The sequence below is a fragment of the Psittacula echo genome (genome assembly GCF_963264785.1).
Source record: "Psittacula echo genome assembly, chromosome: 3".
NCBI classification, from domain to species: Eukaryota; Metazoa; Chordata; class Aves; order Psittaciformes; family Psittacidae; genus Psittacula; species Psittacula echo.
This window is the reverse complement of record NC_137736.1, coordinates 105,278,112-105,302,563: the sequence shown is the minus strand read 5'-3', so window position 1 is coordinate 105,302,563 and position 24,452 is coordinate 105,278,112. Positions and strand designations below refer to the sequence as shown.

General features: G+C 37.0%; 1 protein-coding gene across 2 annotated transcripts in view; it reads left to right on the top strand.

The window, feature by feature from the left end:
* Positions 1-24,452, top strand: part of FRY (FRY microtubule binding protein) — a gene marked incomplete at both ends in the record, with an annotated part of 167,064 nt that overhangs the window by 30,896 nt on the left and 111,716 nt on the right. For both annotated transcript variants that reach the window (XM_080614000.1, XM_080614001.1), the window contains 2 exons: positions 1,397-1,596; positions 16,627-16,680. In XM_080614000.1, coding sequence (XP_080470126.1) covers positions 1,397-1,596; positions 16,627-16,680 — 254 coding nt within the window. The remainder of the gene's footprint in view (positions 1-1,396; positions 1,597-16,626; positions 16,681-24,452) is intronic.

The following is a 24,452-nucleotide window of genomic DNA, read 5'->3' as shown; positions in this document are numbered from 1 at the left end:
TAATGGATGGTCTTTGCAGTGTTACACAATTTGCTACTTTTAAAGTCTTTGACAAAGCCAACAGAGAGTGCTATCAGCACCTTCCTGAAGACCAGATGTGCGTTTTATTGCCAGTAAGAGCTAAGCCTGAGTATTTTCTTTTGGAAATTTTATGCATATAATAGTAATATTTGAATTAATGAGGTTTAGTTTCATAGGACTTAAATTTATTTTTACTTCAGTTTCCCAGAAAGAACACTAAGTAGAGCTAAGCCTAGTGCAGAATATCTTGGTACTGGTTATGGGGAATCCACAGCGTGATAGGATAACTTAGATTGGAAGGGACCTCTGGAGGATTAGAGAACTGGAGAAGGTTTCTCAGGGCCCTATGCAGTCAAGTTTTGAGTGTCTTCAAGAGTGACGTTTCTGCTCTGTCTGTGGACAACCTGTACCAGTGTTCGATCACCCACTCATATTGGAATTTTTTATAATATACCTAATTGGAATTTCCAGCATTCTGACTAGTGTCTGTTGTCTCTTGTCTTGTCGCCGTGCTCAAAGTAAAGTCTGGCTGCATCTTTGCTATACTCTCATTAGGTAGCTGAAGACTGCCATAAGATCTTCCCTTAGCTTTCTCTTAAGGTCAGACTAATCCAGCACTCTCGGCGTGTACTCATGTAGCACGCAGGCAAGCTCCTGACCATCTTCATCATCCTCTCTTGGCCTTGTACCAGAACAGGATTGTCATTCTTGTATGGGGGAGCCCAAAACTGGGCTTAGTACACCAATTGTGATTTCACAAGTGCCAAATGGGACTGTAGGGTTTGGTACTTTCAGGAAAACTAATGCAGAATGAACACTTTTGGCCATGGAAGCCATTTTGTGTCTGACTCTTCGTGTAAGATTTAGACTGGTGAAATGTCATTGTTTTTAAAGGAGCAATTCTTGACTGACCTCAGGATAAATGAGAGGAAAATCAGGCCCTTTACGTCTCAGCTTAGACAGAAGACTAGACTCCTGACTTTTGCAAGGACAAGTCAGCTTGAATAGCAATAAAGAATAAGTTTGTTACTTGACAATTGAGCTGCAGATCTGACCTGTAAGACAAAGGATAAGAAATAAGGATGTGGTTCAGAGTTAGGTGTTAGCAAGTCTTACCATGTAAAAAAGAGTATTTAATGTGCAATGCATAGTAAACACTACTTAATTTGGATGCATAAGATTTCATCTTCAATTTCTTCTTCCAGTCTAGCTTTTACCTATAACTATACCAAGGAAATGGTATTTATGTGTTGTGTATTTCTTTGATTATCAACTAATCTCCAGTTCTGCATTGACAGTGTAGTAGGCCATTGGGATGCTCTGGAAAAGATATGTTGACTCACCCATACGTAAATGTGCCTTTTCTACATTTCAGCTTCTCCAGTTGGTAACGGATATATCAAGCCACCTGTCCCGCCTGTTTCTGGTACACAGAGAGAAAAAGGACCTCCAGCTATGTTACCTATTAATGTTGACCCAGACAGTAAACCAGGCGAATATGTCCTCAAGAGCTTATTTGTTAACTTTACTACTCTGGCTGAACGCAAGATTCGCATTATCATGGCAGAACCTCTTGTGAGTAAAAAGAAACTCTTCAGTATATATGTACTTTGCTTTGAATTTTTTTTTAAATCAGGCTGCTTGCTGTGAAATGAAGGATATTTTGCTTGTAATCTGCATTGGAGTTTGATAGTGTTTCCCAAACTGTAAGATATGCTACTATGGCAATTAGAAGGTTGTGGGAGAGGACAGAGGAATGCAAGATATGCTAAAGGGGTGACATGAAAATGAATGACTATTTTATTTCTGTTTGCAATATGGGCACATGTTAATGTGATTGAGAGGCAAAGGAGATATCAGCCAACATAGATTTCACAGCTGGGAGAGCAGTTACTTCAGTCAAAATAGATTAGAAAATGCTGAAAAATTATTAAAACAGTATTTCTGAACATTACCACTTTTCAGCTGAAACGTGAAAATGAATAGCACTGCTGGTTCCTGTTTTAGTTCTGACAGTAGTAGATTTCATAATCTAACAAAGTGCTGCAGCACCCATTTTCCAGACTTGAAAAGCATGCAGCATTTGAAAAAAGAACGACATTACAAGGTCTTGCATAGTCAGTGGAAGACCCATCATTATTCATATTTTAGACAAATTTAACATACAAGTACATCTGTTGTGAATTGTCTTCTGTAACTGCACTTCCGTGAGTCTGCTATTTAACTAGAGGTGATGTTTTCTATATGTTTTTGTCATTTTGAATACAGAAGAATAGGTCTGTAAGCTACATTTTAGTTCTGACAGGGTAAAAATAAAAAAAGTAAAAACAACCAGGAACCTGTATTTCTGAGTGGTAAGGGAATTTTAATAAAGCTTTGCAACAATTCTGTTATAAAGCATAGTATGGAATACTTAGTTCAGTTCCCCATTTTCAGATCTGGGTATTCTGAACAGTAAAATTAAGATTGTGGCATCTGTTTAGCTTTATGTCTTGATATAGATTCAGAAGCATCTGATGTTTGGAAAATTTTTCCAGACTTCCCAATGAAATATTAGGTAGATGCAAGATGACAGAAATATCTTACATAATTTGGAAATAACACAAAAAAAGCTAACAGGAAGGAATATTTTAACAAGAATCCATTTTTTTCTTCTTTCATGAGTCCCCTCCAAATCACAAAAAGTGGAATAAACTGGCAGTCATAGAGCAGGTCCTTTAAAAAAAACAATGTCAGCAGTTATTTGTTACCATCCAGTCATCATGTGATGCTTATTGAACATCTTCAAAATTTTAAGACAAAATGTATTGTAAAATTACTTAACAAGGTCAGGGAAACAACAGAAAGACCAGTACTGAGAATGGAATTTCCATGCAGCACCTCTGTTACTCTTAAACCCTAACCGCTGCATTTTCATGTTGTATTTCGGACATAGATATGAACCAGTGACCCTGATTTATTTCACCCTGTGTTAAGATAATTTTGAGTTGCTGTGTGTTGATATATTATTTTTGTCACTTTGTGAAACCATGAATATCTGAATGCTGATCTTATATTCTAGACATTGTGCAGTTAGATTTTATTTGGTAAATTCAACATAGAATGTAAAAATATGACAAGAGACTGGAATGTCACCTTCTTCTTGTCAACATTTTCAGGGCATATTTCTTACAGCCGTCTAACCATGAGACAGTAACAATAATTCAATTAAATACATCTTACTAATAGGACATACAAGTCATGGGATGCTGCTATTTGAGGGTGACTGTGACAAATATGTAAGCAGAATTATGAAGATATTCAGTCAAAATAATCTTGAAATAATTAGGTTGTAATGAAAGAAATTACAAGGAAAAATGGCAAAAATTATTCTGTAATAATGCCTAAGAATTTAAGTCCACCCTTTTTGTGGGGCAGCTGTTGGATGTTTAGCAGCTTTGTTCCCACATTTCTGTTCTACTGAGTAGAATTGTGACTGGGATGTCCCAGGGATTTGCGAGACAAAGATTATAAATTGATGGTGCACAGGCACCCTTTGGCCTTTTTTCACAATAGGTAGTCAAATGGTGAGCTCTTTGAAGATTCTGGTCTAATTAAACTCAAACATACTTCAAAGAAAATGAAACTTGCAAAGCGCTCTAACACTGTGATGTTTCTAGTTTGAATTCTCTAACTCATTGCAAGATATGACAGTTAAATTTTATAATGAGTGGTGAATACTTAAGATATTTTTTAGGGCAGCTAAAATGATCTATAATGTATATAGTATATACATATATATGTATATATATGTGTATATATATGTATATATATATATAAGTATATAATGTTTATAATGTAAGGGCTTTTTTCTCTCTTTTATCACAAAGTCTAGCTCACATTCAAACTCTGAAGTTACTATGGAATTAATTTAAAGACTTACTGATACATTTTTAACCTGGATATTTCTTTTCATGCACACCTTTTGCCCACTTATTCTTTCTGATTAACATTGCTGCTGTTTTTATGAATTTTTCTCTCAGTTTCTTTGGGTTGCATATGCCTTTTTGATATATCCATCTCTTTCTTTTGTGATGTACACAAAGCCCAACTGTAAATTACAGTGTTCTGACAGCTGCGATGGAAAACCAGGTTTGTGTCCTGCCATGAGTTGCAGATGCTAGCAAGGCACAAAAAACTTGCTATATTCTCAGGCAGCAGTGTAGAGTAGAGTGCTCACCCCCTCCTGCAGCCCTGTGAAATCTCAGCTGGGATAGCAAGATGCCAGCAGTACAGAAAGCAGAGGGCAATGTCACCTACTCCTCCTGCTGACTTGGCTGTCAACCAAGTATGATTTGACATAAAAAATTCACTGCCATTAACTGTTGATTGCTTATTTTTATGTTGATCGCTGCCAGATTCAGTAACCAGCATGTCAAATAATACATTTTTGGTGTCTCTGGAATATAACAAACATTTCAATAATTGCATTAAGTAAGTTCACAATTATGTGGCTAATTTTTAGTGATTAAACTACCGTACCTAGATTGTCAAATTATATTGATCCAAATTAAAGGTGTTTGATGGCAGATTTAATTAAAAAGGATTTTCCAGTTTATAAAATTAAATTCACATAAATGAAATGTAAATAATTTCTTCCTGATAACCTTTAATTTCTTGCTTCTTTTCTGTAAATAATTGTTCTCATTTATAATGAATGTTAAAAATATTTCCTGCAGATGTTTTTTCATGGCTGATTGCGTTCACATTTAATTTTTATCAATTTATGTTGTAAATCTTCTCTGCATTGCTTCACTTATAAACACACTTCGATATTTTATTACCACTGATTTTTTTTTTTTTTTTCCAAGAAGTGGTGAGCTTAAAATGAAGCTAGAATGAGAAAGCCAGGGAAATGTATTTGCCAGTTGAAATGATAAAATATGTTTATGTATCTTAACACTGTAAGGAAGAAAACACAGAAAATATTTTCCTTTTCGGGACTGTTGATTATCACTTAGTGTAATAATTCATCGTGTGCATACTGATCAGGCTAATCTTTAAATACGGCTTTCAGCAGTACTTACACACAGCTGTAGACGTTGATAAAACATGGTGTGCTACAGGCTTTGACTGTGGTTAATGGTTAATTTAGCTGTTGGTAAACTTTCATTATGCTTTTCTCCTGCAAGCATCTTCTTTTACTGAGCTTGTCTAAATTCAGGATCTCTCTAAATCATAGAATCATAGAGTACTGAACTCAAGAACAAAATTTACTTATTACAGGAGTAGGACTATAAGCATATTCATGTTTTCTGCCTATAACTTTATCCTTTTATTAGGTAGGTTTTATCTCACTGTTGGAAAAAGCCTGAAAGCGGTGATGTGGTTGATAGTAGCGTATTTATTAATTGCATGTAATTAGAAGCTCAATGACATTAAAATACATACCTATTTCAAAACAGGGTTGATGATAATAGTGAAGCAGGTGGTTAGGAAAATTCTAAAAGGGAAAGAATAATACAAGTTTATTTTTGGAAAGCCTGACCAACCAACATGTATAGTAGCACTGCTGTCTGATTAGTTTTAATGTAGACTTCACTTTCTCTATGCAAGAGAAGAAATATGTTAAGGACAGACTTGGAAGAAAAGGAAGTTGAAGGTTTTTCATTTTCTGAGGCTGTGATAACTAGTAAGATTTATATAGGCTATAATAATACCAAGCAGTTTTATCCCACAGCTGTAATGTAAAATTTTCTGGTTTACATAGACTAAAATTCCAGCTGCATCACATGAGGGATGACTCCTTTGTTGTCATCTATAATGAGACACATTAGCATTACACAATTTTTTACTTTTGAAGTCCTTATGAATAGTTTGCCATACTCAGGGACTTCAGACCCCTGTTTATTCACAGTGCACAGGCAAGTTACTGTAAGGAACAAGTAATTTCATGGAAGAGAAGAATGGTAAATTGCCTTGCTCTGTTCTAACTGTCTGCTCAGTATCTGTATGGCCAGATAAACTGAAAAGAAGACAACTTTGAGTAACTTCATGCAAGTATATATTGAAAATGCTGTTCTTTTTTTCCCATTAAAAAAGTATCCTCCCTAGTATCTGCCTCTATAAATGCTACAAAGATGTCAGATTCCCGTTGTCATCTGTCCCTATCCACCTCTGTGTCACTCAAGGATTATGTGTAATTAGTTTAATTCTTTGAGTCCATTAGTGGTTTTGGTAGTCAAAATTCTGTAAAGCATGTGGGCTGTCCATCCCAACATAAGGAGCTTGTCGTTTCTAATATAACTCCATATGTAATGTATCTTAACTCTTCATTTCTACTGTATTCTTTATTTAGTATTTAAATGATATAAATATTATAAATAAATATTGCCCATGAAATAAGCAGTCTCTACTTGTGTACTCAATGGATGTGAAGACTAAAAAAAAAAAATCAGGGAAAATCAAGCTTCTATACTGAAGATGGAGAGCATCAAATATAGCAAAACTAACTCAAATGGCATAAAAAGCTTTCACTTCCCCTTCCACTCATTGTCTCAGAAATAATATCCCCCTCTAATTATCTCAGTACCTATCTCAGGCTGAGTCCTGTAGCAGGAGCCAAGCATTGAAAAATATGGAGCAGTAGTCCTTCTAGGTGTCTAATATTGAACCTGAGGCCAGTTACCTTCCTGAAAGATATAGAAAGGTTTGTATGATTGAAGCAGTGGCCACAGATGAGATAGTCTTCTGTGTTGTCAGGGGGACATATCGTAGGATTGAAACCCAGGAGCTGAGGGAAGACTATGAATGACACAGTTGGGAAAAAAGAGGAAGAGACAAACGTAGGGCTTCAGAAGTAATAGTGGGGAGTGCAGGAGGATGAAGGCAAGATGCAGGTGCTCAGATTCCAGCATCCGTATGCAGGTGAGGGAAAAGGTTCATGCCATTTTAGCAACCAGGAAGAAAAAGGACACATTTTTTTTTTGCATAGCCATTGGCATAAGCATTTGCAGCTAGATACAAGTCCACTCACAGACATAAAAACACTCACACATTTCAGAGCTAGTCAGTGTCAACAGGAGCTTTCTCAGTGATCTCAGGGTTTCCATAGCTGGGTGTGTGGGCAGAATGCTGTTTGAGGCTTCAGATCTCATTCCAATAGCAAAACTCTCCAGGATGTTCGCTGTCCCTGGGTCTCACTACTGCATAGATATAATTGGAGGATAATTAATGGTGCATATGATGGTTCAAATCGCTGAGGATTTAACATTGGAAGACAGATTCAATCCAAAGTCACCGAGGCTGTCACACTGTATCACGTGCGGACTGATATTTGCAAATATAGCAGAGAACCTACCACATGACCCGAGACACATTTTAGTGTCATTTAAGGATATTGGTTTTTTACCATTGTCCAGAAAATGAAAGTCATACTACAGTCATCTCAGGACAGTGTTATCACTGGCCTCGTGTCACAAGGGACACAAAGAAAATACAATATATACTTTGGTAGCATTCTTGCCAGATAAATAGCAATTCTAATTCTAATTCAAATAGCTAAATAAAGAGGTATCTTCCCATGTTTTTGTGACAGCTTCATCCTTTGCGTGTTTGAAGTCAATGAAGTCAATGAGGTGCTACTTCATCAGGATTGCTGCACATTTTTAAGTTTAAATTTCTGTGCTCTTTACTAGCCAGAGTCTGGCGTGGTACAGTTTACACATCAGACAGCTTGAATTACACCGTATTTGACCCTGCATATCTGGTGGCATGACAAATATGAGAAAAACTTAAATACTTCACGATGCTACTTTCCCAATTTGGAAATCCACCCAATAAGGTCTTGTTGCCTTAGCTGGGCATGTAGTATGCATGGAAGTTGTGGCTTTCATGGCCATCGTGCTTGTGGCAAAACAGCCAAGGCTGACATTAGTTCTGCAAGGGCCCTCTGGCATCCTCCTTTGAAAGGCTATCAGATCAGTATCAGTAACCGGGAGGAGAAGGTTTCAGATCAAGTTACCTGGGGACATGTCTGCTATGGTACAGTTTCAGCTTTTGAGTTAAATACAAGAAACCCCAAAATAAAGGAAGTTTAAAGTGAACTACTGACAGTCATCAGAATTTCTTGAGTTCACTTCAAAAATATACCTTGCCTCATCTCTTGGTCTGTTGTATGAAAACAGATGCATACTTGATGACAGTAAGTAGCTACCTGATGTTAAAGCAGCAGTGGCTGCAAGATAGCTGACCATTACCTGCTTCAGTAGCTGTCCTTTATTACCGCTGGCTGTGTGAGGATTAAGAGAAATGTGGTTCCTGTTTACAGAGCTCTTGACTGTGCCTGAAGCAGCCCGGCAATTACAACTCTGCATTTATTCAAATCAACTTATAAGGGCTTCCTATAGCTTTGATTAAATTAGGTCACATTACTCTGAATGGGTAACCTGAGGTCAGGGCCCTGAGGGCACTAATAAGCCTTAGTGCATCCTCTGAGTCTTGCCCACCCCTGCCCACAGCCCAAGACTCCATTCCAGATGCTGAGCCCTCAGTACCTGCAGCAGCAACACCTCAGAAGGGCTGGTCTCCAGTTCTCCACAGCCATCCATAGCCATGGCCCCTGCCAAGCCAGTACCAGCAATCCTCACCATAACTGAATCGAAGTCCTGCTTCCCTTGGAGATTAAGATACTGGAAAAAGAGTGGGATCATGGGCAGTTCTGTATCAGAAACAACTGTGAGTTGCACTCATTCAGGCATGTCCCACTACTCGGTAGCTGGTAAGATATCTGTCCTGCCTGGCCATAGGGTATTCTGGATGTTCACATCCAGAGAAGTGTTCTCTGTCTTACTCTCCTGTACATTCAGCAGAGGTCTGTTGCCAGCTCTGTATGTTTATTCCCAAGTCTTGCAAATGTGGGAAACTTGCCCACCTTGGCCTGCCTGCTTTCATAGCATTTTACCAGCTAGGCATAAATGTACTAAAAGAAGGAACCTCATCCACTGCTTGGAACATTGAGGTCCCCAAAATCCTTGTAGCTCTACCATGGTCAGGAGGTATGACTGAAGGTGAGGGCAGTGCTCTTGTAGTAACTCAAAGAATGTGGTGCACTCAAGAGGGAAGCTGTGCATCCCCCATTCCCTGCAAGATAAAAAAAACCTTCCTGCATTTTTCTACAGTGTCCTTCTTGCACAGGAGAAATAACTGCTCATCGTAAATCAGTTGGTGAAAAACTCTTTGCATGGAGTATTGAAATGTCAGTTAATTTTTCTGTTTAGGGAACAAAGATGTACTGAATGACCAGGGTACATCAAAGGCAGAGAAGAGCATCCTGTCACTTTTTTCACCAGCTCTCAAAAGTAATGTCAGATGCAGAAAGGAGGGAGCAGTACTGCTCAAGTTACACACTTTTGGCTGTAGTGACTTTGTCTCCTTAATCTATTTAATTCACCACTGGATCTTTCAGTATTTCTATTTCACAGAAGTCTGCTGTCAAAAAAGCCTTCTCTTCATAGAAGTGATTATTTATATGCATACCCATGAATTATTTCTTTTATTTAAGGCATATATTGGCTGTTGAACAGTTCCTAGCTGAACCACCTTGTTAAACAGCTAAAACAGGATAGCAGTTTCATGCAAAGGTCTTAACATAGATGTGGAAATCTGGATCTCCACAGTCTATTGTTCTTAGAATGCTAAAAATAAGTTACATACAGATCACTGGATCAAATGCTTTTTAAGAGCATCATGTTTATTCCAGTCCCATGAGTTCATAGATGAAAGATCTTGGACTCTCATACTGCATCTCATGACAGCACTCTTAACTAAAGTCTTGTACAAAGTATCATTAATTATTACAGTATGACTCCAAAAATCCTTCTTCCTGGCTTCGTGGTGAGAGCAATATTGAAACAGTGCTTTTTATGGAGTATAGCTTGATCTGGGTGTCTGTATTTTGAGCGTGTTCTTGTTTCTATTATATAGAGACATTTTTATGAAAATGCGTTGTAATGGATCTCAGTACAAACAACAGAGGAAGAAATCTGTATTTATTTCAATAAGTTTTGAGAACTAAGTCCTATATATCTTACTCACCTTGAAGAAAATGCATATAAGCAAAACAACCACAAACCCTGTTGTTTTTTTGTGTCTTGCTGCAGTCAGACTTTGCAATGTAATAGCCATGTTGTTCTCCAGCTCCACAACAGTTGATTACTGCTGCTTCTTATGACAGGTTTAACAATTACTGACTTAAAATGGTTTATGACTTTTTTGAATATTCAAATTTACAATCAAATACCTGTTTAGTCAATAAGTCTTTTAGGAGTGTAAATCACTGAATCTGCAACAATTTATTATCTGTATTATCTCCTTACATGGGAATTTTTTAAGTCAGAATCAGTCAGTTTACTAATACAGGTCTATGGTTGAATTATGGTGTCAACATTAAGTCTTCACAGTTTGTTTCAGATCCTCTTTTAAAATTTGATTATAAAATTCACCTCTTTTTTGTACACTGTAGTACTGATGTAATTAACATCAGGGGAAACCAAGGTAAAGCGTTATGATCCTAGCCTGTCTTACAATTTGCATGTGTTCAGACAGAGGATTTTGATGTGTTCATTAAATTACAATCTTAAAACCACAAAACTCTGGAAATAAACAGCCAATGAAATTTCCTTTCACACTTACGCTAGAGCCCACTTTCAGTAAAGTCATCCTTAGAACTCTTTTCAACTTTCCAGATTTTACAAAAGCATGTATGTAAAATACTTCTTTTGGAACTGGTCTGCTGGTAACTGTCAGGTTATTTGGGCTTAAAGTGCCTTAGTAAAGTTGTTTTGGTTTTGTTGTTTTGGGGTTTTTTTTGTAGTTACCCACATATCTCTAAAAGCATTTAACCTTTGTTTAAAGTTTGTGACTGTTTAATATCAACACTGAGCTAAAAGCATATCTGGGAATTTTTTTACCGTTCAGGTAAGAATGTCACAGTTCTTGAGTTGTTTGCTTAAAGAGAGTAAAAGAAAGAAAACTTTCTTGTTTGTGGCATTGCATTTTTCACTTAATTTTCAAAAGTTATATGAAGCTCATCAGAGTTTTCTTTAACATTTTTAGTTTATAATTTTGTCTTATGCAGAATTGTGTGTTCGTGAAGCTGTATTATCATATCTTTTTTATTATGTTTGCCTTTAGAATTTCCTTGTGGTGTATGCTTAGAATTTCAAAGGTTAATAAAGGAAATTCCCTTTTTTGTTTCTTTTGCTACGTGTGTACCGTGGTCACTGATGCAGTCTCTTAAGAGAGGTATGTAGCAGGTAATTGATGCTGAGCAGAGCAACAAGAGAAATCAAAGATTCTGTTGTCATTTAGGGAACTGGCATGAGGACCTGCTGAGCTGGGAAGAAAAGTTGTGATAACAGGACACTAGTTGCCTGTTTCATAGAAATTCTAGGTGGAAGACATTTGGGAGACTGAGTCAACAGATCATGCTTTTGAGTTAAAAAGTTTGTCTCTCTTAATTGCTTACGTATAGATTAACTAGGCTTCCTGGGGTCCTAGTGGGAATTCCCAAACGGTACAAAGGTAGATAAGAGATAAAAATTATTTGTCAAGAAGTTCAGACCTATTTTCAGTACAACAGCTTTTTTCATGGGACTGAGGACTGTTGTATCCATTTTTGAGAAGGCAAACCAGAAGTAAATACTTGTAAGTTGTTCTGCATGAACCCACTCAGTGCAGGATCAGCACAGATCCATTCTGGGAGGGAGAAGGCAGGAGCACACAGCCAAGACATTCCACAGTCGAAGTGGAGGCCAGGACCAGACAGACAAACTGTTCCATTCAGAGGCAACTGGCATGTAGGTCAGCTGCATATGAAGGGGAGATGCTCCTCTGTGGAATAAAGTTTTGCATGTCCAGCCTTCAGAAGCAAACTGGCATCATGGCATTTTCTCCTGGGTGACACAGAAAATAATTTACACAGCACGCGGGCACAAGATTGACAGTAATATGTTTTCCAGTCTTTGTATGTACAAAATAACCAATGGCAAAATTAAAAATTTAGCATGTTTGATCCATCTATTTTTGGAGCAGACCTTTTCCTATAAAACACCACTTTTCTTTCCTGCTGAAAAGAATATCGGACAACGATGATCAATTTGGGGGCCAGGGAGAAAGGCTGACTTGATTCGTTGTAAACAGGAAAGAATCCCTCTTGGTGATTTTTTGGTTCTTAAGATTGTGCTTACATGCATTTTATATATACTGTAGCTGTAGTCGTTGAATGGCTGCTTCATTATTGTGAAAAGGTCTATTCTTCTGCTGTTTCTTTTTTGTAACTCTTCCATCCCAGAAGACTACTCAGTCAAGTATGTGTAGCTGCTTTTTAGCATGCAGTGCAAAAGTTACATTTTGTGTCAAAATATCCCTTAATCCTCCATGTTTTTATAAAAAGATGGGTTTTCTCTTAGTAAGTAGTACAGTACCAGGTCATAGTTCAGTAGGAATAACATGCGTAATGGTTGCTGAGGTTAGAAATAACTTTAAGGGGCATTTTATATCCTGGTGACATACTTAAGTTTAATAGGCACTACAAAATCCTTTTGTTTTCTTGTTTCTCTGAACACTCAGTTCTGTGACAGGTGGTCGAGAAAAGCTATTCCTGTGTAAATTTACCCAGTTATATTTGTGTAGCAGCTCTGGAAAAGCATTCATATATTAACCGTTAAAAGTGGCAGACTGACAGTCCTTGGAGGAATGTTTTAGTGTACCTATGTGAATAGAGGGTTTGACTGTTATTTTTTAGATAAATTATAAATATCGTATGTAGTTGATATATTCAAATATGGTAAAATATATATTTACCATTGCATATTCAAGATGCTGTATTTTATTATATTCTATTAATATTTTCACAACAGCAATGTGGTAAAGAAAGGAAATTAATTTCTAAGAGAGCATTTTGTTTTGTAAGCATTGGCAATCAAAAAGTTAAGATCGTTTTATTGAAAAACAATAGCTTCAAATATTAAATGCAAAATTGTCTTTGCTGATCTTTACTGCTTATCTCTAACATGTATTCATATCAAGGGAGTTGCCAGCATGAACAAATACAGAGTTTTGAACAAATACAATTGAAGGCATGACTTCAAACAAGAAATAAGGATGTTTAACTTAGTGATTAAAAATGGAAATGTTATTATTGAGAGTCCTTTCTTCTGAAATGTTCTGATGTTTCTTATAGCCCAGAAAGCTATGGGCTCTTTCAGATTAATCAAAACTTTCTTTATTCATATTTTGTGCTTGTAGGCTTTGGCTTCAAGTTGAGTCTACCTATTCATCCAAGATCTGGAAGACATTTCTGTAGAGTGTCTCTGAGACTCAGAGTCAAGTCATAATATACAAGGGCCTCTTTGCCATTTCTGAATTGGGTGGGCAAGAAAATAAATAAAAATAAAATAGTGCCTTGAGGCTGGAAAACATTTGAAGATTTTTTTGTTTAACTTTCAAGTGTATCTCCAGGGTAAATAGGCTGCTATGGAATCTATTACTCAGAGGCAATTCACTATTACAATTTTTAACCTTGCCTTTGCCAGTTCTGAACCTTTTGAAAATGTCTTCTATGAGTATAAATGTATTTTATATAGTAGCTGCCATAGCAACAATATTGAAAATGCTCCATAAATTTAAATAGTAAGATTTGTAAGGATATTAGAACAAAGTGGTATAGAATAGGCAGGTTGCTTACAGCAGATGAGATTAAATTATCTCCTATTACATGCACCTGCATGTAGCTGAGCTGTCTTTGAATTTACTCAGTAGTGTCTTCCTGACATGGTCACTGGTTAACCTCATCATACAAGCAATCATCCTTTTATATTGTAAGAGCTCTTGGACACCAAAAAGTTTATTTGTATCTGGCCTTTCATCTTTATTCAGTTCATTATCTATTCAGTACTCATTAATAATAAACAGCAATCATTTCTACCTTGGGTCTTCTCAGATCTCCATGCCTCAAATAGAATTTTCTGTGGCTATTGCCATTCACTGCAGGGGTGCAGTGATGGGCACCTTGCTTCTGAAAGGGGTGTGTGTGCAGAGACACTTGGCTTCATGGGGTCCAGCTGGGCTGAGCAGTTTCAGGCAGAGTCAGTGGCCACCCTCTTGGAAAAAGCCAAGTCAAAAGCAGCAACAGCAGCAACCCAAAGAGGAGGACGAAGAAGAGGCAAAGACAGCTGCAGCAGCAGCTGCTGCCTGGCAAGAGCATGAGGAGAGGGGTAGTGGCAAGAACAGCAGTAGATGTGGGATGGGATGAAGGGAATTAAAAGGACTTAATTAAAGCCCTAGATTGGAGACATTGAGAACTTGTGTCAGAAGAACCCTTCCTGGCTTTTGGTAGGTGTCCTTGGCTGGTCTCCATCCCAGGTCTGCCTTCTGCTGTAGCCAAGTCTGTTGTGTGGCCTGTGAACAGTTTCTTTAGTTTAATGTACTGTGGGTTTGGAAGTCCTGGTCTAGTCACCTGTAAGAGGGCAAGAGATGAGTTGTGTTGCCTTGTGAAAAGGGAGGGATCTTCACTTACTCAGAAGCACAGCCTCTGGGGAGCATCCTCATTAGGAACTGAAGCATTTGTAAGGTCTCTGTGCTTCCACAGACAGGTAACAGCTGATGAGGACTTTTTTAGGATTGCAGTTCCAAACTTGGGTTCCCACAGCATGTTTTGTCTTGCTTAATTGTGTCCACCATAATAGATAAGCCCGTGACAAGGAATCCCACACTTCATTTCTGCCTCAAACACTGAATGCACTTCTGCAGGATTTTAGGTACTACTCTGAAAGCCAAGCATTGCAGTGTCAGAACACAAAGCTGCTGCATGCCAAAGTCTTTTTTATTGAAACAGACGTTAAGAAATTTCTCTGTGGTAACACAAGTCATCTGTAACAGAATCTGAAGTTTAATTGAAAAAAAAAAAAAGGTTATGCTTTGAGTTTGTTTGTGGGGTTTTTTTAAACTGCACTCATTCTCAGTACATTCCAGGACCCATGAAAACTTAAAAATCTTTTCCCTTGTAAAGAAATTGAACACTACTTTTGAAAGATTATCTGCTGTCTTTTTCAGTGTGCAGCAATAGACAAAAGAAGCATTGTCCTCCCACGAGACACAGCTAGGTAGGGTAGCACAGAGTTACTGATTGAGGGAGACTGTGGGTGGGGTATCATGTGTGTGTTTCTGGGCTACGGGGTTTTACTGTGTCTGTTCATTACCAATTATCTGTCATAAAGTTCTAATTAATAGTTGACATGCCCTTAATTTAACCTGAAGGAGTCACTTTAGACATTACAGATAACAATGAAAAGTATTGATGACTGTCCTGGATAAATTGGAGACTCAGTAGAAAGCGTTTTGTTGATTTTTCTATTTGGTAGGTAGTCAGGGGATACTGCGGTCACCCTGCAGCCAGCCTCCTTGCCAGCTGGCATTACAAGTGGATCAGCATAATTAATTTCAAAATCAGTCAGCAGATTTTACTGGGCAACATTTTCTCCAGAGAAAAGTGTTGAATAATAGAAATCTTCAGGCAGCCACAAGTCTCTCCATTCCATTATTTTAGCAGCTTTACAGATTTCTTTGTTTTGCATCTCACATCCCCTGGCAGTGATGATATTTTGCCTGATACATTAACAGATGATAATGAGTGTAATAGTTTGCTGAAAGCTGAACAGAAAATCTCATGCTGAGCTGGTGGGAAGGCCCCGATCTTGCAGCTGTAGAAGAAGAAAGATGCATGATTTACAGAAGAGTAAGGCACTGGCACATTTCAGACACCAGCAACAGTAGTACAATTCAGTGCAGAATTGTGATTGTGATGGTGACATGTCTTTCAGACTGTCATCTGCCTTCATGCTTTGTTTATTTTCATTGTGGTTTAGGAGATTCATGGTTTTTATGCTGCTGTGTATATCTGGAATAGTGGACTGTGTACTTCCACATGACTCAGTAACTAAACCTGCTTGGCAAAAAAAGCCGTATAGGTGGAATGGATGTTCACACATGAGGACTCTCCGAGTTGGCTTTCTTGGATACTCTGAAAAGGCATCCTGAAAATTCGCTTCCATTCCATTTTTTCTTTTTGAATAAGAGTTTTTCCACAATTATCTTCCTTAAAAATGAACTCTATGGTATCTGGTTCTTCTAAAACCGCCTTTCTTTTGGTATGCACTGCTTGGTGCACTATATTTATGCATATGTTTGTATTGCCTGGTAGTATTATAACAAGAAGGAACACCATGTTACTAAATAGAGCTGCTTGGTTATGTGTTAGAGGAAATACCAGATGCTTTTTAGAGTTTTGAAGAAAATTATCATCAGTGTGAATACCAAGTAACTCAGGTGTAATAAATGGTTAATCCTTTTCTTTCTTGGAAAGACACTAAAGACATCCTGTCAGTATTACATCATATGTATGCACAGATCTGCCTTTGTGTATGAAACAAGCAGTATCTCCAGCATGAAATTGACTGGGAAGCAGATTATGTTAGTAAAAATCTAACAGAAAAAATAATAATAGAGTTGATAGAATATATCATTATCTTGATCTTAAGAAATACATTTTTATATGTTTTCTTTTAGGAGAAGCCGCTGACCAAATCTCTACAACGAGGAGAAGACCCCCAGTTTGATCAAGTAAGACATTTGAAATTATATAATTCCCTTTCCTCAAACTATAAAACAAATACTTGGATGGCAGTCTAGTGTCCTATACTATTGTTGCACACTACAAAAGCAGTATCTCTCAATGTACTTTAGTAGAATGATGACTGCTTTGCCTAATCATTTTTGGTTTTAAATTAGAAGGATTTTTCCACTGTTGTCAATATTTTTTGGCCATAGACTTTCATGCTTTTTACAGTGTATTAAGCACATGTATTATTTCCTGGCTGTTTCCTCTGATGGAGGTTTCAAAGCAAACTTTGTGCCTTTTCAGAATATGTGTTTTTTGAAACAAATGAAATGGGACAAGTATAAAAATAAAGCCAACAGCAATATACACACATTTTAATGATGGTATTAAAGAATTAATGTGTCAGCAGTTCTTCTTAGAAAAAAAAAAAAGTCTGGAAAAAAATCCTATATAAGTAACCTACATAAGGTACCACCTTGATTAACTTAACTTTGGGAGAGCAGATAGGTGCAAGTAGGACTTCAGATCCTCAAATGAATTTGACGCATTTGTTGAATTTTCTGGGACATTGCACCAGAAGCAAAGGTGCCTTGTGAGACGCCACTGGCCTGCACAAAGGCTCACTTCATAATTTTAGCTTGCCAAGTGAGACTCTAGGTTATTCTGTATCTGCTTTCTGGGGAGAGGTAGCCTACTCAAAGGGCTGTTCAGAGCAGGAGGCAAATGATAGGACTTCTGTATTGTACTGGGGAGTTCTCTGCCAATCTCACTGACCACAGAGAGACCCCCACAGGGAGACAGCCGCTGTAGGCTAAAGGAGGCTGCTTTGTGAGTACTCCCTACCTGCCTAATGAAATTTTTTGTGGTATTCTGACCTTAAGTTTATATATTTTTTTCCCCTTCCTGTGGGAAAAGTGTCACACAAATGAGAAAGAAAAACAAATTAAGCCACCCATATGCAAACCTTGTGATACTGTTCCTTTAGTGCATTAAACAAACACATAACGGGTGGCCATGGTTTGATTAAATATTCATGGTTAAGCAAATTGTGGTCCTTTAAAGGAAAGAATTGGAAGAGTTATGCTTCTCCTAGTTATCAGTAAGTAGATAGAAAATGGAACAATTAAGATCAATTAAGGAGAACAGCAAATGCTTCCTGGAGTGAAACAACTGTATATAAGGCTATCACTACTGCGGTAATTTACTCTGAATGCTGGGGGGTGTAAGATGCAGGCAAAAAACAAAGGCAAATTGTGTTATATACAACTTTTGTATACATTTCTAATGTCTATCTAGAGTCCTATCTATGTGTAGAGTTGGTAGAAAAGTAGGGAGCCGAGATTGCCTTAGACTTCTTGTCAGAAAACCTTGTTTTCAGTTCCATGAAATTTTACTAACAAGGGTTTCAGACTGAAATTTTCAGGCTGCATGCCTGCCTGCCTCACCCTGAGTTGTTGGGAATGTTTCCCTTTTCAAGTTTCACATTGATTTCTGCTTGAACAGCATGACCATTTTGAGGCGTTGTAGTGCTTGTGGGATTGATGTACCCCTTTGATTGGAAGATGGAACCTGAACCTGTCTGATGAGCTTGTTTTCAAGAACACGGTTCATACTTACCAAATAATTTCAGTTTAGATAAACTGTAGTTACATTTTCATTCAAAAATTTGTAATACACAGTAGAGTTTTTATAAAATTCAGCTAAAGTAGAAACAGAAAGAACAAAAAGTCTTTATTTGATGTTTCACTTGGTGGATTAGGTTAGTACCACTCAGTTTTATAAAGCTGTTTTGCAAATGATAACATGTCAGTATTATAAATCTCTCACAAGAGTAATTTTGCTCTTATTAAAAATGGAGGTCTTAAAAATTAAAAAATAGATAAATAAGTATTGAAAATGTGGTCTACCTGGAAAACTCTGAAAATCATGATTCCATATGATACTAAAAAACAAAGTAAGAGGACATGTGCTTTTAAGTCAAACCATTTCAGTTTTAGTTTTTAAGTAGCTCAAATATTTAAGGAGTCTGTGGGATGAAGGAAGACCAGGTTGATAATCCCTTGCTTCTGCCTCCCAATTAAGGTGTAGAAAGCTTTGGTTCCTGGACACTTTATGTGTCCTGGAACACATAAGGTCATCTAGCAAAGCCAGAAAAGGCCACACATGACATTCCTATCATTATTACTACAGAAATGAAGGAGGAAAAGAGGGAGAGTCCCCATGAACAAATATTCTCACAAGGTGTCTAGTAATTTTGAGTTCCAATTTTAAGGGATCAAAAGTGACACACTCTCAGAGGAATCTAATTTTCTTTCTTTGACTTTGTAAGAATTATCCCTGTTCAGTTTGAATGAAATTGATAAGTGGTGCTGAAGTGACCAAGTCGCTACTCATTTAAAATATCTGATGCATCTTCTAACTCTAAATTAAAAAGCAGCAAAAGTAACTTGTGGCTTGATTTAAAATTTGCTTTTTGCAAATCAACTTCAGAGTTGCCCAAAAAAAACCCTTTGCAGCAGCTTTCAATGAGCAGAAAGGAACTTCAGCTACCCAGAGTAATCAGCATAAAGTTTAACATTGAAAACCCTGAACCATTCAAAATTATTCTGAAAGTATTGCTTGCTTCCCCTAAGCAGCTTTATCTCTAACTCTCTGAGAACCAGCATTTTTTCCTGTCCATTCTCAAACACCGTTTTAGGAATGCTAGTGTGATGGTGGCAATGGATCCATTGTCTAGGGAGCTGACTGTGCTCAGGCAGAGCTGTTTCTCTCTGTATGGATGTAGTGTCAGTGCCTCCTGTTAGGTAGACAGTATTGTCTTGTGGGCTCTGTCTGGCTGCCAATTGCATCACCCTCCTCAAACTCATAATAGTATCTTGAGCAATGTATGAAGTAATCTTACTTCTCCTCACTTGCAGATGTCTCACCATTAGCCTGACAAACTGGATTCTTCACACTGTATTTTCCTTTTTAGGTGTGCATGTATATAAAGAAAATAAATACAGGAAATTATTAAAAGCTTCTTCATATGATTTTTAATATCTCTGTAGTATATTTAAAATCATATTTTAAAAGTTCTTGATTAGGCAACTCTAGTTGCCTATTGGCAATGAGCATTACTGCTCCAGCATCAGCATGCTCTGTGTCCCCAGCTACAGAAATGTTAAACATTGTACTACTGAACTATGACTTAAGCTTCCTATTACAGGAAATCATAAAATTGCAGTACATGAAAAGATCAAAAGCTAGGGTGAGAAAACCCATAATTATCCAAGAGGCTTATCCTCACTCAAGGAAACATTTTTATTAGTCTTTTCTCAGCCCCTACTGAAGTATCTTCTGTTCTTACCACAGTATATAAATATTCCCAGAGCTAACACTGGAAGCAGAAAAAAGGCACTGTGTAACCTTGGACCAACCAGCAGACGTTTTTCCATATGAAAATACAAAATTAATGTAATGTTTGGGCTGTGGAAGTAAAAAATTAACAGCAAGGCTTAGTTTTCATCTGAAACTGTATGAGGTGCCTGTTGCGAGAGTTTCAGCATAAGCCGCGCAAAACTTCGTGCCCATTTTAATTATACTACTGTCTTCTTAGAAGTGCACTAGGTTGGGTAATATAGATTGGAAAGCAAAAATATTTAATGTTTTATATACTTTTAGGAGATAGAAATAAAAAATAGGTTAAGCAGAAAAAGAAATATTGATTATAGAAATGTGGAAAATACAAATATAAATAAGACACTAAGCAATATACTAACAATTAAGGGTTCTTTTTTCATAACAGTCTGAATGTTGTCAATGACCTACTGATAATTTTTCCCATCCAGTATTATATTTGTTATATGCAGTAAGTGAATAATGGTACCATCATCACTGCAGTAGTACTGCAGCTGGCCTTTGTTGTATTTTCCCTTTCCCTCTTTTATGCATTATCCTTCTTCACAAGCAGAAGGGCACATGGTAGAAGTCTAAGAAATTATGGTGATGGGGTCATAGAACAACCCTTTATTCCTGATTAGAGATTTGGCTTCAAGCAGTGTGCAAAGAAGTAAATCTGAAGGCAAAATTAAAAGTTAACACATTCAGAACCGAATTTGCTGCACACCAGAAAAAAATGGGATTTCATGTAAACTGTTATCCTGGCAGTAAAATAGCTAAAAACATTGCTAATGTATAAGCCAGCTAGGTGAAATTACACATCTACAAAATTATGATATAAAAAAAATCCTGTTTTTTTACTCACAAAACCAAGACCATAAATGAGAACTAGTGAGCCCAACTAATAGTTACCGGTTATAAACATTCAGGAGCTTTAACGTCATACTGTTATCCAAAAAAAATCTCTCCCCTGCCACAGTCTAGAGTATTTTGAACAGAAATTGTTAACTTTATTTCCTTAAATTCATGTATTGCGTATGAAATCTCAATCTTACTGTGGTCTATGAGAGTTTTGCTGTTGATATCAAGGACCAAGGATTTCCTTGCAGCTGTTATTTTCCTTGAATCTGTTTTGTTTGTAGTTACAGAGCTTTGTTACAGACATGCATGAAGTGAAGAAAAAAAAACACTGAATGAAAGGAAGACTTTGTGTTGGCTATGTGTATCCTAAATGCAGCTAAGACAATGTTTATCAAATTCTTCTTTCAGTAGCATTGATAGAAAGTGTAAAATCTCACTCCTGAAGTCCATTATTTGAAATCTACAAGAATTTGAGGACAGAATATGCAGACACTGTGCAAATAACAGTTACAAAAAATAAACCAACACTACAAAATGAAGTACTGCAATTCTGCACTATGAAAATGGCAATAAAATGGACATTTAACATACATACTGATATATATGGTATGTGAAAAAAATGCAGAGCTAAGGGATTAATGATACTGCTGGAAATTGAATGCAGTTTTTAATATATTTGCTGTTAAAGCACCTAGAAATTAATATGTGAAATAAAAAAAGTAATGAGCATTTATGTGCTGTAAGTTGATACGTTTCTTGTGTTTGTATTTTGACAATGTAACAAGACTTTTATGAAAATATATAAATTGTAGCAAAATACCTGGTCAGAATTTCTTTAAATTTACTCTTACATATTAGTCCAAAATAAATATTAAGCATTTACATAAAGTATATTTAATGCTCTGTGAACACAAGTTTTAGACAGCTCCCTACTTGTGCAGCTTTCTTATCCTTAAGCTATACAGTAGGTAGTTCATTTATGATGGAAGAACATGATCATTTGTCCGACAAGGACATATTTGTACATCTGTGCACTCCCTTTCAGGAGCAGCACAGAGCTAGAATTCATCTCACTCCTGGACTTACTTCCACTAAATGAAAGGGTTGAGTAACCAACACGCTGGCTAGACTTCACTCCCTTCCTGTTCCCTGAGAGCCAGGTCTTTGCCCAGTCCGCCCTTCCTTCCTGTCTTAAAAGTGCAATGACAGAAAGATTTAAAAAAAAAAAGCTATATTGACCTTTTATCCCTACTAAAGACACACACTGTAAATTCAGCAGAAACAGTATGGCTTGAGGAGATTTAACAGGAGTCACTTTGACTTTTTGTGGTTAATGAAATTGTGTAGCTTGGATTTAGAAAACAGCATTGATAAATATGTCTGTGAATGTGCAGGAAGGCCTGATTGAAACATTTTCTTTACAGTTAAATATAGTAACTCTTAAAAGGTAGTTAGGTCTATTTGGGGACATAACTTCTTCATTGGGCCTGTTGTGGTAAGACAAGGGTAATAGTTTTAAACTAGAAGAGGGTAGAATCAGACTAGGTATAAGGAAAAAATTTTTTATTGTGAGGCACTGGAACAGGATGCCCAGAGAAGTTGAGGATGTCTCATCCCTGGAAACATTCAAGGTCAGGTTAGGTGAGGCTTTGAGCAATCTGGTGTAGTGGAAGACATCCCTGCTTATTGCAGGGGGATTGGAACTGGATGATCTGTAAAGGCACCTTACAACCCAAAGCATTCTATTATTTTATGATTCTGTGATTCTATTATAGTCTCCCAGCAAACCCTTTTTCACTGCATCTCATAATTAACAACTGGCATTATGCCAGCTTCAGGAAAACTTGAAAAACAATAGAGAAGTCATTGAAATGTCTAAGCATCCTGAGCTGGTAGAGAATAGTTTCCACTGGCATTAGGTGATTCATGTGTTTTAAGTATTTATCTGAAGTCTTATGCTTGAAGGGGTTGGTATAATTTGAGCCTGGGCTGGTGTAGTAATTCTTCATGAAAGCCTCCTGTCACTGCTGCAAGCAGTGCCTATATGCCACCTTCCACAGCAACTTTTTTCATATTTCAGGTAATAAATTATATTGGAAACACTGGATTGAAAGCTTTCCTAAAATAGTACTTTTATAGAAACTTTTATTTTTACAGGGCCAGTTAAAGCTTTCTAATGCTTCATGTTTAATTATAGGCCACAGTACCTGAACAATAATACTTTATCCTCAGAGCGTCTCATTAACTCTAGACCACAACGTCACTATGAATTAGATAGATTCTGAAGCTGAAAAACTGCAAGAGATCAGAGTTATTGATCTAAACAAACTGCCATCCACAAAAGTTCTCTTTTAAGGCTTTTAGTACCGCTTGAGAATGGTATGTAAGGTGCTTGATCTCCCATTTTTGCTCGTCTTAGTCACAGAGTTCACACAAGTTTGGTATTACATGAGACATTAAACCCAACTGTTGTTCCAGAAGCACTGAAATGAGCTGGTTTAAATCTAAGCAGGTGGATAAACCTGACAAAGTTAATGACATAATCAGTATACTTAACATGAAGTAAATACTTCAGGAGTTCACTCCTTCTCCTGAGCACTTTGCAGGATCAAGCCCTGAGTGATCTTGAGGTGGTCACGAATCTCCAGATCAGGAATTTATTCCTATTAAAAATAGCTGTATGAATGTACATAAATGCTGAAGCTGTGAACATTCAGTTGCAATACATATATAATCCTCTTTTATAATACCGGGATGTTTTTTTCACCCTAGCTTTTGATCTTTTCATGTTTTGCAGCTTTATCGTTTCATGTAATAGGAAGTTTAAGTCATAGTTCAGTCATTACATGTTCAGTAACGTTTCAGTAATTGATGACACCGATCATACTGAATGAGCAGTAATTTTCTTTTCCATTATTCCACTAGAGCTGTTTAATCAGGAACTTTTAAGGAATGATTGTAAACTATGTTTTACTTATTTGTGCACATAAAGACACAGGAAACTGTAAATATATTCCTATATATAAAAGAGAAATCTAAGTTATCAGATGTGTGAACCTAATAATAAGATAGGCACATCTGCACATTCAGTTGGATAAGATTACTGCAGAGTTTCTGGAGGGGCATCTAGCAGTCAGATACAACTCACAAGACAGTATCCCTGATTCATCACTTTTTCTTTCCTTATAATATGCTCAAACTCAAATCAACATTGTGTAGCAGATAAAAATAAACCCCTTGAAGAACCAGAGAGTTTTCTGGTGTGTTGTAGGATGTGATACACAATTTCAATGCATTTTAGTCATATCAATAGACACAATTGACATACAGCCCATTACTGTATTTCTGCTCATGTTTCATATCATTGTAGAATGATAGAATCTTTTAGGTTGGAAAAGACTAAGATCATTGAGTCCAACCACAAACCCAAACCTGCCAAGTCCACCACTAAACAGTGTCCCTAAGCACCAAGTCTGCATGTGTTTTAAATATGGGAAATGCAGAATATTAAGTACTGCTTATACCATGGGTC